The sequence below is a fragment of the Balaenoptera ricei genome, chromosome 3 (genome assembly GCF_028023285.1).
Source record: "Balaenoptera ricei isolate mBalRic1 chromosome 3, mBalRic1.hap2, whole genome shotgun sequence".
Taxonomy (NCBI): domain Eukaryota; kingdom Metazoa; phylum Chordata; class Mammalia; order Artiodactyla; family Balaenopteridae; genus Balaenoptera; species Balaenoptera ricei.
The window spans coordinates 169,828,696-169,841,017 of NC_082641.1; the positions used below are offsets into that span (position 1 = coordinate 169,828,696).

At 55.3% G+C, this 12,322-nt stretch overlaps 2 protein-coding genes across 2 annotated transcripts; one reads left to right on the forward strand and one right to left on the reverse strand.

The window, feature by feature from the left end:
- The first annotated feature begins 881 nt into the window (after positions 1-881).
- On the forward strand, positions 882-5,131 carry LRRC25 (leucine rich repeat containing 25). Its single transcript, XM_059919739.1, has 4 exons — positions 882-1,084; positions 1,278-1,467; positions 1,984-2,783; positions 4,654-5,131. The coding sequence occupies exons 3-4, from the start codon at positions 1,993-1,995 to the stop codon at positions 4,790-4,792; spliced, it is 930 nt and encodes a 309-aa protein (XP_059775722.1). The 5' UTR covers positions 882-1,084; positions 1,278-1,467; positions 1,984-1,992; the 3' UTR covers positions 4,793-5,131.
- A 2,471-nt stretch (positions 5,132-7,602) lies between these two features.
- GDF15 (growth differentiation factor 15) lies at positions 7,603-10,848 on the reverse strand. The gene is made up of 2 exons (XM_059919740.1): positions 9,823-10,848; positions 7,603-8,515 (listed from the first exon to the last, which is right to left on the reverse strand). Exons 1-2 carry the CDS (start codon positions 10,100-10,102, stop codon positions 7,872-7,874), a joined length of 924 nt encoding a protein of 307 aa, XP_059775723.1. The 5' UTR covers positions 10,103-10,848; the 3' UTR covers positions 7,603-7,871.
- Between the last annotated feature and the right edge of the window lie 1,474 nt (positions 10,849-12,322).

A 12,322-nucleotide genomic window follows, 5' to 3' on the forward strand; every position in this document is an offset into this window, starting at 1 on the left:
CTCAGTTCAAGACCTTTGACCATTTGTCTGAGTTTGGAGATGGAAAAGGGGCAGAGTCTGAGGAGAGGGGAAAGCATGGGGGAGTAGACTCCAGCCTCCCAGAGTCCAGGAAAGACTCTTGACATTTATCCCATTTTACAGATGTGGAAACTGAGGTACAGAACAGTTAAGGTCAAGCAGTGAGCCAGGGGCTGGAAAGGATTTGAACCTGATCTGCCTGAAGCCCGGACCCCAGTGAGGCTGAGACTCTCTGCCAGCCTACCTGTACCCATTCCCTCCTCAATCTCTCTTGTGTCACTATCCCTCAGGTCTGACTCAGCTCCCCCTCTCCCTCTGGGACTCTGGGCTCCTCAAAAGGTTTCCCACCTCCAGACCCCAGACTCACTCCAGAAGAATCTTTTGACACAGTGCCCCTCCCCTGCTCACACACCTGCATGGCCCTGGGAATAAAGCCCCACTCCTCCGCCTGGCTTTGGAGGCCTGTGCTGCCTCCCCACCCTGCCCATGTCACCAGTTCCTCCATTTAGTCTGTCCCCTCCAGCCACTCCACTCCTAACTATGCTGTCCCAGCCGGCCATGCTTTCTCAAGCTGCAGGACCTTTACTCCTGCTGTGCCTTCTGCCTGGAATCTGCAATGGATTCGTTTCTGCCTGCCACTGCAACTCATCCTCCAAGCCCCAGACTCAACATCCCCTCCCCCAGGGAGCCCTCCTCACATCCCCCTGCAGCATAGAGGCATAGTTTGTACGTGAGGAGAGCTCTGAGCTTGTGGGAGAGGCTAGGAGCTTGGAAAGTCAAAGGCAGTTTGCCAAGGAATCCTTGGCAAACTCCTACTCATGTGTTGAAGCCCCAATTCTAATGTCTCCTCTCCAGGAAAGCTTCCGGTACCCTGTCCCTCACTCTGGACTTGACCTGACTCCATCAGACTCGGGGTGCCTGTGCCCTGTTCTGTCTTTTTCCGAGACTGGTTGCTCCTGAAGAAACTGGACAGGGCTGAAGTCTCTTGGGGGCTCAGCATGGATGATGTTTGTTGAACAAATAAATGAATGCATGGGTTGGGAGTCAACTGAGCTGAGACCAGGAAGTGAGTTGATGAGGTAGCAGTTAGTTGGGGTGTTATTGGGGGACATGTAGTCATTGGGTTCCAGCAAGAAGGAAGCAGGCTGCCCCTGCCCTTCCCCTAAGAATCCTGGTCCTTGAGGCCTTTCGGCGGTGACGAGGGGCGGGGGGGGGGGCGGGTCTCTGTGTCTTCTTCATTCTTCCCCTCTGCACTTCAGCGGACACCAGTTCCTCTTCCCCTGAGTCGCTGGCTACAGAGCCTGAAGAGCGCCAGGCACCACAGTGGATCCGGATCCGCGGAGGGTCAGACCCTCTGACCCCCGCGTCCAGGTGAGCCAGGACGCAGCCCCTCCGCGCCGGAGACTTCTAGCACGACCGAGGCCAAGGCGTGGCAGGGGGACCAGAAAGGTAGGACGGAGACACTAGAACTTGGGTCTGTGCAAACCAGAGCTAGTGGGACCCCGTCAGCAGCCCCCCCACCCCCACCGCCAGCCCAAGACCCAACAGCCTGCAGTTCGGAAAAGAAAGGCAGAGGGGCGGGGTCGTTTCCGGGGCAACGGCTCATTTGCATATAGTCCCGACTTGGCCAAAGAGGGGTCCCGAAATGTTCGGGGAAATTGGGCAACTTAGCCCGAAGGGGCTGATCTGAGAGAAGGGGAAGGGGCTGTCTGGGTCAGGTCTCCTCCTCGCCTTCCAAGTCCCTGAGGCATCCGGGTTAGGTACCCATTCCCCGGAAGGGGAGACTGAGGCAGGGGGCCAGAGCCAATCAAAGAGGAGCCACCAGCGGAAGGGCTAAGTTTTAACACTTCAGAAGTGGCCTGAGCTGCTCTCAGCTATTAAGAAAATATATAACAAACATAGGTGGCGAGGGGGAGGGTGACCCCAGACTGAGGTTGGGGCTCGGATTCTGGTGTCTCTGCCTAGGTTGCCTGCATGGGGGGCGCCCTGGTATGGGTGCTGTTGTTGCCGCTGCTGCTGCTGCTGCATCCAGGCAGCCAGGAATTGTCGTGCCCCGTGTCCTCGGGGGATGTGGACTGGACCAGGGAGTTCACGGACACATGCCTGAACTTCAGTGGCCAAAGCCTGAGCCTGCTGCCTCAGAACCAGTCTCTGCAGGCCAGCAGTGTGCTTCTTCTCGACCTGTCTGGGAATGGCCTTCAAGAGCTCCCACCGCTTTTTTTTGCTCACCTGGGAAAGCTGCAGGTCCTGGATGTGACCAACAACCCCCTGGACCCCGTGGGTAGGGCACTGGCCGAACGCTGTGACCTTGACCTGAGGGCTGACTGCAGCTGTGTCCTATTACCCTGGCACAAAGTCCGGCGGGACAACTGCTCTGGCTCACTGCCTCTGCGGTGCCTGGATGTGTCCACCAGTGCCTGGCACAACGTCTCTGCCTTCTTGGAAGTGGGCTGCGCCCCTCGCCTGACCATGACAACCATAGGAGCGCTGGTGGCCAGTGGAAGCCTGTTGCTCGTGCTTGCCATTGCTGGCCCAGCGCTGGCGTGGAGACTCTGTAGACATCGGGTAGGCAGTAGCCGGGGCATGAGCAAAACGTGGGCTGCTCAGAATGGTCCCAGCTCTGGCTCGGGCCAGCAGCCACGGTACAGTAGCCGGGGCCTCAGCCCTAAGCTCCCAGCAGCCACCCGGCCCGGATCTTCCACTTCTGACTATGAGAACATGTTTGTGGGCCAACCAGCTGCCAGGTACCAGTGGGCTGAACACAGGTGAGTGACCCACACACATCTGCCTGCAAGACTCTGGAGCCAGATGGCCAGGGTTCAATTCCCAGCTCTGCCTCTTACAGGCTGTGTGATCTTGGGCAAGTAGTTTCCACCTCTCTGGGTCACTGTTTCTTCACCGATAAAATGGGGACGGTAACAGCCCTCCACCTCATGGAGTTGGGATAAGAATTGAGTTCTTGTGTATGAGACAAGCGTCCCTCTCACGACCTGCAAACCCAGCTTCTGGCTGCCAAGGATTGGGAGAGAGGAGGCAGGTGTTCAAGGCAGAGTCGGGGCTCTGCCGTAGCGGTCAGCGGCCTGGGCTCAGATGTCGTGTGACCCAGGGCTGTCTCTGAACTTCTGTTTCGGTCTCCGTAAAATGGGACAGCACTCCGGTCTCCTTCTGACACATAGGAGATGCTAAGAAAGCCATCTGTGTCTCTCTCTACCCCACAAAGCCCTGCCTCCAAAGTTGCCTGGGCTTAGATAGATGGGTTCAACTTTTCCAGGTTGGATGAGGGAGTGGAGGGGATTTCAGGGGGGCAGGCACAAGGAAGGGCAAAAGCCTGGAGGTGGGAGAGAACAGAGAATCTGCTGTGGATGTGTTTTGAGAAGGCAAGACATCAGGGCTGAAGTTGGAGGGGGCTGGGAGGATCCAAGCAGGAAGGGAAGAGGGTCATGGCTGGGTTTTGGGGCAGCAGAATCCAAAAGGTGGGGAGGCCTGTGGGAGGCTGTTGGTGAGAAATAAGAGAATATGCAAAGCAGATGCAAATATGGCTCAAAAGCAGAAGTGGGCTGAGGTAAGGAGTTGAAGGCACCACACTCCCTAAGGCAGCTTGTGTTCTGATGCTTGCCTCTGCCTCGCTGTCACCAAGACCTCAGGACCAGTCTCCTCTAAAAACAGTTTAGAATTGGATGTGTCAATCCCAACCTACATTTTACAGTTGCAGAAATGGAGGTTCTGGAAATTCCCTGGTGGTCCAGTGGTTAGGACGCTGTGCTTTCACTGGTGAGGGCGCAGGTTCAATCCCTGGTAGGGGAACTAAGGTCCCACGAGTCGTGCGGTGTGGCTGAAAAAAGAAAAAGAAAGAAAGAAAGAAAGAAATGGAGGTTCTGGAAGGCAGGGGAATGACATGCCCAAGGTCAGAAGCAGAAGCAAGAAACAAACCCTGACTTCCATCCCCATACAACCATTTATGTATTTGGAGTAATTTATACTAAAGTACAAATGACTGATAGACACCACTTACCCAAAGTGGCCTTTTTTACAAGAGGAGCGGGGGTGGGGGTGTTAGGATGTTCTGGAGGCAGGAAAGTTCTTCTCTGGGTGTCTTGCCCACCATAGCAAGACATTCCTAAGAAGCTACCTCCTCCCTGATCCATTTTGTGGATGGGGAAACTGAGGCTCAGAGATTTATTTTTGTATCAAGACCACAAATTCAGTTGCTTCTGGGGACCTGGTGAAAACATTTCCCATCTGAAGGGGCACTGGTTCAGCTCCAGCCACTTGTGTTCATGTGGCTGGTGTGACTAGAGCTTCCAGTTTTTTAAGAGGAAAACAAAATCTAGAATTTAATGTAAAAAATGGGCAACCATCTCAACTTTAAGGAAGGAAAAAACCCTACAATGACTCAAGGTCCTTGGACCACAGTGTTACAATGCTGAATCCACAGAATCTTCCCTGAATCACTGCACCTTACTTGCTTTCCTCACAGAAAGTTGGGCCAGGCTGGGAGAACACTGCCCCATGACTCACTTTTCTCATATGTAAATATTAGGAGTGGACTCAATTGCCCTGAACTACTTTGCCTCTCAAAGCTGATGTGCCTGCTCCCTGAATCCTACCTGCCCTCCCATCTGTCTGTGCCCACAGGCCTCACCCTTCAGAGGACAGCGACTTCTACATGAACTATAAGAGCCTCCACCATGATTCCCAGCCTGTCTACTGCAACTTGCAGTCGCTGGGCCAGGCCCCACTGGATGAAGAGGAGTATGTGATCCCTGGACGCTGAGCCTTCAACATCTCAAACTCCAGCCTACCCCCTTCCAGGTGACTTTGGGCACCCTGGATCTTCCCTGGCCTCAGTCTTCCCATCTGAGGAATGGGACCAGGGAAGGATCATCCTTGAGGCCCCAGGGAGGCTCTGCAGCCCCCTCTCTAGACCACTCTGCTCCTCAGGCCACTCGGCTGCTAGAAGTGGAGAAGGAGAGACCCCGACACAGGGATGGGAGGGTCAACGTGTGAACTCTGTCGTCACCCTCCTGTTGGTGTGCAAGTATTGCCCAATAAATTCTGCGGGACAGATGAGGCTGCTGGGCTCCCAAGACAAGAGCTCTGGGACTCCCAAATTGCTCCCAACCCCCAGTCTCTCCCCTCTGTCACTCTCAGGCCCCCTTCTCAGGTGCCTGGTATCCAGACTTGGCCCCCCAGGGCAGCCCACACTAGCCTCAAAGGGATCCTTATAACTCATGAATGGGACTGCGCCCCTCCCCTGCTCACGCACACTCTATGGCTCCCCACTGCCCCCAGATTCTCAGCCTGGTGGTTGAGACCTGCGTGACCCAGCCCTGCCCAACCCACTGCCCTCTCCCATTCCTCTGCCTTTCTGGTCTGGGCCTCCTCCCCATCAAGCTCACCTCCCTCCTGAAGCTTTCATTTTCTCATGCCATTTACCCATGCCTTTCCTTTTGCCCAAATTGCCATCCCCTTCCACGTTTTCTCACTCTTAAGCATCTGAATACAGATGCAGAACTCTGGTCTGGGCATCAGGAGGCATGGGTCCACTTCCTGACTCTGCCATTAACCCTCTGGGCTTCAGTTCCCCCATCTGTAAAACAAGGTGATTAAAATTGACCTCTAAGGCTGTTTTAGCTCTAATATCCTGAGATACCTTAACTCATCCTTCAAGGCCCAGGTGCAATGCCAATGCCACTCCGAGAACCCTTCCCTGGTTCCTCCTCAGGCAGAGTTCACCACTCCCAGAGCTCAGTGTATTTCAAGAGTTTGTTCAAGCTCATGCCTCAGCTGGGTTTCCTGTCAGCTGCTCCCAGCCCGACTCCTGCCAAGCCCCCAAACTAGGGGAGACAGAGCTGGACACAGACACCCCCAGTCCTGGGAGGTCAAGCCTGGGCCAGAAGGAGAGATGGAACGACGGTCCCCAGAGGGAGATGAATGAAGGAGTTTAAAAAGGGCTGTATGTAAGAGGGGAATCTGAAGTGGGTTTTGAAGGATGCATAGGTGTTCGAGAAGTAGAAAGGACAAGGCACAGTGGGCAGGGGGACCAGCCTGGAGGTGTGAAAAGGCACACGGGCAGCAGTGTCCGGCAAAGGCAACAGTTGATGTTTGGGGAGAGACTCAGTATGGCAGCTGCTACCTTTGGGTGATCCTGACATTGAGTTTAATTTTGAGGCTCCCTTGGCTTCCCCAACACCTGGGAGTGACCCAGGGTGGGAGAGGCAACCTATGAGGGTCTTCAGCTTCCTTGCATCCCTGCATCCCTGCCCTAGGCACTACTCGAGCCCCCACTCCTGCTGCCAAAAATCTGTCTTCCTCTGCTCACTAATGCATTGCCTGGGTTGACCTCTTTGCACGATTCTTACTACAATCAGCCACTTATGATCTATCTTATACTCATTTGTCCCTGCACTCAACTGAGCTTGAATGGAGTGGTTTTTGCCTGCGTTGTTCCTTCGTGTCCTCAGTGCCCAGCCATGGCCTGGCACAAAGTGGGTACTCACTGAGTACATTCAGGGGCACCTGCAGTCATTCAGATCTGCCTCTGGATGGTGGGGTTCACAGGGGACACATCTCACTCACTGCTGAAGCTGGGTGCTCTGTCCTCCAGACTCCCATGACAGTTCCTCAGGGTGAACAGGCAAGTGGGTGTGGGGAAGGGGCTGGGCTTAGTACATCTCAGCAATTCCAAGATCCTAAGTAGGAAAAGATATAACCTGGGAGACGTGGTGTGCATGAAAACGTTCTTCACAACTTACTTCTCCCTGCTCTTTTTTTTTTTTAATTAGTTAATTTCTTTTTGGCTGCGTTGCTGCGCACGGGCTTTTCTCTAGTTGTGGCGAGCGGGGGCTACTCTTCGTTGCGGTGCTCAGGCTCCTCATTGCGGTGGATTCCTTTGTTGCAGAGCATAGGCTCTAGGCATGCAGGCTTCAGTAGTTGTGGCCTGCGGGCTCAGTAGTTGTGGCGCATGGGCTTAGTTGCTCCATGGCACGTGGGATCTTCCCAGACCAGGGCTCGAACCCACGTCCCCTGCTTTGGCAGGTGGATTCTTAACCACTGTGCCACCAGGAAGTCCCTCTCCCTGCTCTTTTTATATGAAAGGATAGAGGCATCATTAAAACGAAGGGAGGTGCCACAAACAGGAGAGGTAATGGGACTCTTCCAGGTCGGGGGCAGATTCACACACAATGCACTTGACTCTGGGCTGCCTGTGTTTGGAAAGGTGACCCCCATGGAGGGAGAGAGAGCAGGATAGTGATAGAGACAGGGCCAGATAATTACAGAAACAGGAGTACTGAGAGATCAGAAGAGATGGAGGGAGACTGAGACCCAAAAGGGTCTCAGAAACCAAAGCAGAGGAATAGGGAGGTAGAGAAGCACAGAAACAGAGAGAGGGATGTCTCCGGCTGCACTTGAGGACCATTGGCATCATGACCACCGTCCAATTTCTTGGCATCCCCAAGAACGTCCTGCCACCCATTCCCCGGACTGTTCCAATCATCTCATATCAGCTCCCCTGAGGGAACTGAGGCCAGCGGGGGTGGGCTCTTCCCAAGGTCACCAGCTCCATCCTGGACACCACAGGGGTCAGGTCAGACAGCTTCATTTTTATTACCAGAGTTTTCCATAAACAACACCCTGTCAGACCACCCCTCCCCAGCCCTCCAGTACCCAGGCAGATCACCCCAATAAATTAATAATAAATACATACATAAATACATAGGTTTGGGCCAGGAGGGAGCAGACAGCAATGGTTAGGAATCGGGTATTTCAGGTTCCACGAGCCCATTAGACAGACAAGGACAACTGAAGTCATTTCCATTGCATTTGTGCCATAAGTGAAGGACCAGGGCCGCTCACACGCAGTGGCAGTCCTTGGCCACGAGGTCGTCGAAGGGCGTGAGTGACACGCGGCCGTCGCTGTCTTGGTGCATGAGCACCACCGGATCGTAGCTGGCTGGCACGCAGCATGGGGCAGGCGCAGCATCAGGGTTCAGGCCATGCAGGCGCGCTTGCATCTGCGCGTGCGTGTTAGCCGATCGGAAGTGGCTCGGGCACGCGCCGATGCACATGCGCACGTCCAGCTCGCGTGGCGCCAGCACCCAGTCAGCCCAGCCCAGGTCCTCAAGCGACGCGCGCAGGCTCTGCAGGCGACAGCAGCGCCCCTCCCCGAGCGGGCAACCGTCCCGGGTGCGAGCATGCGCGTGGCGTCGCCCCCTGGTGGCGCTTGTCCGCCAGTGCAGCTCAAGCTGGGGCTGTGCAGAAGACAACGCCTCCAGCAACTGGTCCGTTCGCCGCAACGGTCGCAGGCGTATTGCGGGAGCCCGGGAGCTTCCGAGGCTGAGCTGACGCTGTAGTGGCCGCGTCACATCCCACGAGCTCCGCGCCTTCGGGGACAGCCGGAGAAGGGCCCTATGCAGGCGGGAGGCTGCAGGGAGCCCCTCAGTTAAGCCGACCCGGGGGATGCGCAGGTGCAGGTGGCCACCTGGCCCAAGTCGCACTATGGGAGAGAGGAAAACCCGTCACTCACGGGCCTACTGTGTGCCGGGCGCGGGGTGGTGGTGGTGTGTGTGTGCCCATTTTCTCCAACACCCCAAGCTGGATCCTACCTCAGGGCCTTTGCACAAGCTACTTCCTCTACCGGCCACACTCCTCCCCTGAATCTCAACATGGCTGGTTACATACCACTCCAGCCTGCCTAAAATTGGCACCGACCTATTTTATTTGGTTGTCTATTATTTGCCTCCCCCACCAGAATCTCAGCGGGGATTTCTGTCTGCTTCGTCACCACTGTGCCTGGCACATAGTAGGTGCTTAGTTAATACTTGCAAGAATGAATGTATATCTGATCTTTTAGAGAGACTGAGATTCCAATGCTGGCTCTGCCTCCTTCTGGCTGCCAAAATCATTTTTACTGAAGTTCTACTAAGTGCCCGGGGCTGGGGACACAGCAACGAGCTACTGTGTTTTCAACTCTCTGGTTTCCTCCATATCTGAGAAATGAAGGGTGTCTGGCTCCCCAGGATTCTCAGACCTCCAGGCTGGTACATATGTTGGGGATACTGGGGAGACTGAGGTTTGAGGGCTCGCAACCCAGTCTATAGGCTCAGAGAGAAAGAAGTTTTCCTGGAGTCCCACAGCACAAGTGGGATTAGGGCGGGGTAAGAGCTCTCCCTTCTGGCCTGACACCCTCCCCTCAACTCCTCCCAGTTCCTAGCGCAGCCCACATCTCCTTGCACCCCCTCCGCCCGCTGGAGGCTAGGTGGAGGGCGTGAAAATACTCCACTCCCTCCCTAAGGCACCAGTCACGTGCAACTTTAGCGGTGCCTCGGCGCGCCGATTGCATCAGATTCGGAACCAGCCCAAGCAGGTTCTGCGCATCTCTGCGCACCGCTCTGTCCCCTCCCCCGCCCCTCCCTTCCGCCGGACCCCTGGATCCTTCCCACTGGAAACCCCCCTCCAACCCTTTCCTCACATCCAAGGGCAGGGACCACGTCCCCTCGCCCGACCTTGTCTCTGGGTTCTCCAGGCTCTTTGAGTCTTCAGTAGAGTCTCTGGATTCTGTGGCCTTAGTTTCCCCATCTGCCACCCGGGGAGGTGTTGTAACATCTCAGGTTGGCTAAGCCTCGCCTGGTCCTGATGCAAACCCAGCCTTTAGTTCCCCCATCAGCCTCGAGGGGTGACTTTCTTGCCGGGTTCACGGATGGGGAAACTGAGGCTCGGCGGAAGGTCTAGGCCTCTATGTCTAAGAACCACTGGTTAAATGATGGGAGCTGCCCAGGGTGGGGTCTCCGAGATTTTACTCACGCTTTGGAGTGACTATCCGGACTTCAGGGGGAATGAGGTCCGGGTTCGAGTCTTCCCGGGTCTGGTTCGCTCGAAGCCGGGTCAGCAAATCTTCGTAGCGTTTCCGCAACTCCCGGAATCTGGAGACATCAGGACTGGAGTGCACGTTTGAGGGTCCCGGGAAAGCGGAGAGGTGCTCCTGGGCCAGAGATAGGGCGCCTCCCGACGGCAGCCAGGAGAACATCAGCAGCATCAGCAGCATCGGAGAGCGGTGTGGTGGTGTCGGTCGCTGCCCTGGCATGACTGTGTTAGTTAAGCTCTAAGCTGTGACTGACCGGACGCTGCTGGACTAGCCTTTATAGTCCCCGGACTTTGTCCGCCCCCGCCTGCCTGGTCCCGCCCACCGTGGGTGCAGAGTAAACACTCCAGGGACCACAACTGGGCGGGGTCTTCGGCTGCTTTTCAGGGGGCAGTGCTTTTTGATGGGTGAGGGGGGGTGCTCCTAGATATGCTGGGGAACCCCCTTCAGGAGCCTCTCCGAGCCTCAGTATCTTCTTCTGTGAAGTGGGGACATCATCCCAGCTTGGTGGACTGGAGGGAAGAATAATTTTCTCAAAAAAGATTTATTACTATGTGCTAAACTCCACAGCAGGAGCTTAAGAGGTGAGGTGGCTTTCTTCCCTGATGAGATTCCCACTCTCCCCTCTTTGCTTAGGGTCAAAGGCTGAAGATAGTGAAAAACAAAGGAAGCAGAGGAAAAAAAGGGCCAGAAAGAGCCAGATAGTGCAACCTGAGGCAAATCATTCCTCTCCATCACACCTCTATTTCTTCATCTGGAAAATAAGGAAGGATTGAGACTTTCACTGGAGAGAAGGTCAAATGAGGTGTAAAGGACAGAACCAGGCACATAGCAGGTGCTTGATAAACTGGGTGTTTTTGCAGTTACTCTTCTTCAGCTGGGGAACTCCTAACCATTCCTCAAAACCCTACTCAGAAAGCCCCTCCTCCAGGAAGCCTTCTCTGACATTTCCTTTCCAGGCTCAGCAGGGTGCTTCCAACCCCATCCCTTCCTCCAGCCCAGCCCTGACCCCACAGCGCTGGGAGTGTGTGTGCTTGGCTCTGTCTGCCCCCAGACTGGGGGCTTCTTGAAGGCTTGGGCAGGGATGAAGCTACTCTGGGCCCCCATCCTTTGGCTGGGCCTGAAGAAGAGGTGGCAGAGAATTGGGGTGCTGGGGCCTGGGGCAGTGAAGGCTGGTATCAGGTCCAGCCCCCAGAGGATAGAGGAGTAGAGGCTGCCCCAGGAACATCCTTTCTCCTGGGGTACCCAGCCCTTGCTCTACTGCTCAGGACTCCTGGCCCCAGGCATCCATCCCTGTGCCTACTCCCAGCTTCCTGGCCTCAGAGAGGGTGGGCTGCTGTGCAAAGCAGATCGTGGGGGTGTGTAAAGTGTGACAGGGTGTGTGCAGGCAACAGATACAAGGGGGGGTGTCACACAGCAAGTCTCCTACTGGAGAAATGGAGTCCAGGCCCTCCCCACCTTCAGCTGTGTGAGCCCCACCAAGCCTCTGGCTCCATTGGGTCTCAGCCTCAGCTTCTGTGCAGTGGGATTATCGCCCAGCTATCGGGGTGGAGGGCTGAGGCTCTCAATGTGACGCCCCGGGAACTCAGCAGGTGCTTAGTAGAGACGTCTCTCTGCTCACGTCACCATCATGTCCATCTGACTGCAGCTGGTTGGGAGGCTGGACCAGTCCTCTTCTTTCCATGGGACTCATTTCCATTCTAAGGATAAGGAAATCAAGACTTTGAGGGGCAAGTAAGGTGGGTAGAGTTGTAGGGGACGATCCCACCATGGGATCTTGCACGTGTCCACACAGGCCACGCAGACCTCATGTGAGTCTTGTCAGAATGCCTGGGTCCCCTGGGAACCCAGAGTTTGGAGGCCTGAGAGGAGTTTCTCGGAAGCCATCACCACTCACCTCCTTACCTCTCTTGGAAAGCTGTCATGGGACAGCTTCTCATGCCTCCCAGGTATGAGCCTCCCCAGGAAATTAACAGAAAATTCAACTTTTAAAGTGAACAGGACTTCCCTGGTGGCGCAGTGGTTAAGAATCCGCCTGCCAATGCAGGGGACACGGGTTTGAGCCCTGGTCCAGGAAGATCCCACATGCCGCGGAGCAACTAAGCCCATGCGCCACAACTACTGAAGCCTGCGCACCTAGAGCCCATGCTCCGCAACAAGAGAAGCCACCACAATGAGAAGCCCGTGCACCGCAACGAAGAGTAGCCCCCGCTCACCGCAACTAGAGAAAGCCCACGTGCAGCAACGAAGACCCAACGCAGCCAAAAATAAATAAATAAATTTATATTTAAAAAAACTAAAGGAAACGGATCAACAGCCAGATGGAAGAGATGCATAGGGCAAGGTATGTGAAAAGGGCATGGATTTTCCATGTCTGCTTCCAGCGCACCACCCTCCCAGCACCTCTGCATGTTCATCAACCCAGACGCTCTCCAAAGCCCA

Bases quoted from the DNA above. Each gene is read 5' to 3' on its own strand.
- GDF15 (XM_059919740.1), bottom strand. From the start codon at position 10,102: ATGCCAGGGCAGCGACCGACACCACCACACCGCTCTCCGATGCTGCTG. The intron at 8,516-9,822 runs GTGAGTAAAATC...TCTCTCCCATAG, and splicing joins CCGGATAGTCACTCCAAAGC to TGCGACTTGGGCCAGGTGGC.
- LRRC25 (XM_059919739.1), top strand. From the start codon at position 1,993: ATGGGGGGCGCCCTGGTATGGGTGCTGTTGTTGCCGCTGCTGCTGCTG. The intron at 2,784-4,653 runs GTGAGTGACCCA...CTGTGCCCACAG, and splicing joins TACCAGTGGGCTGAACACAG to GCCTCACCCTTCAGAGGACA.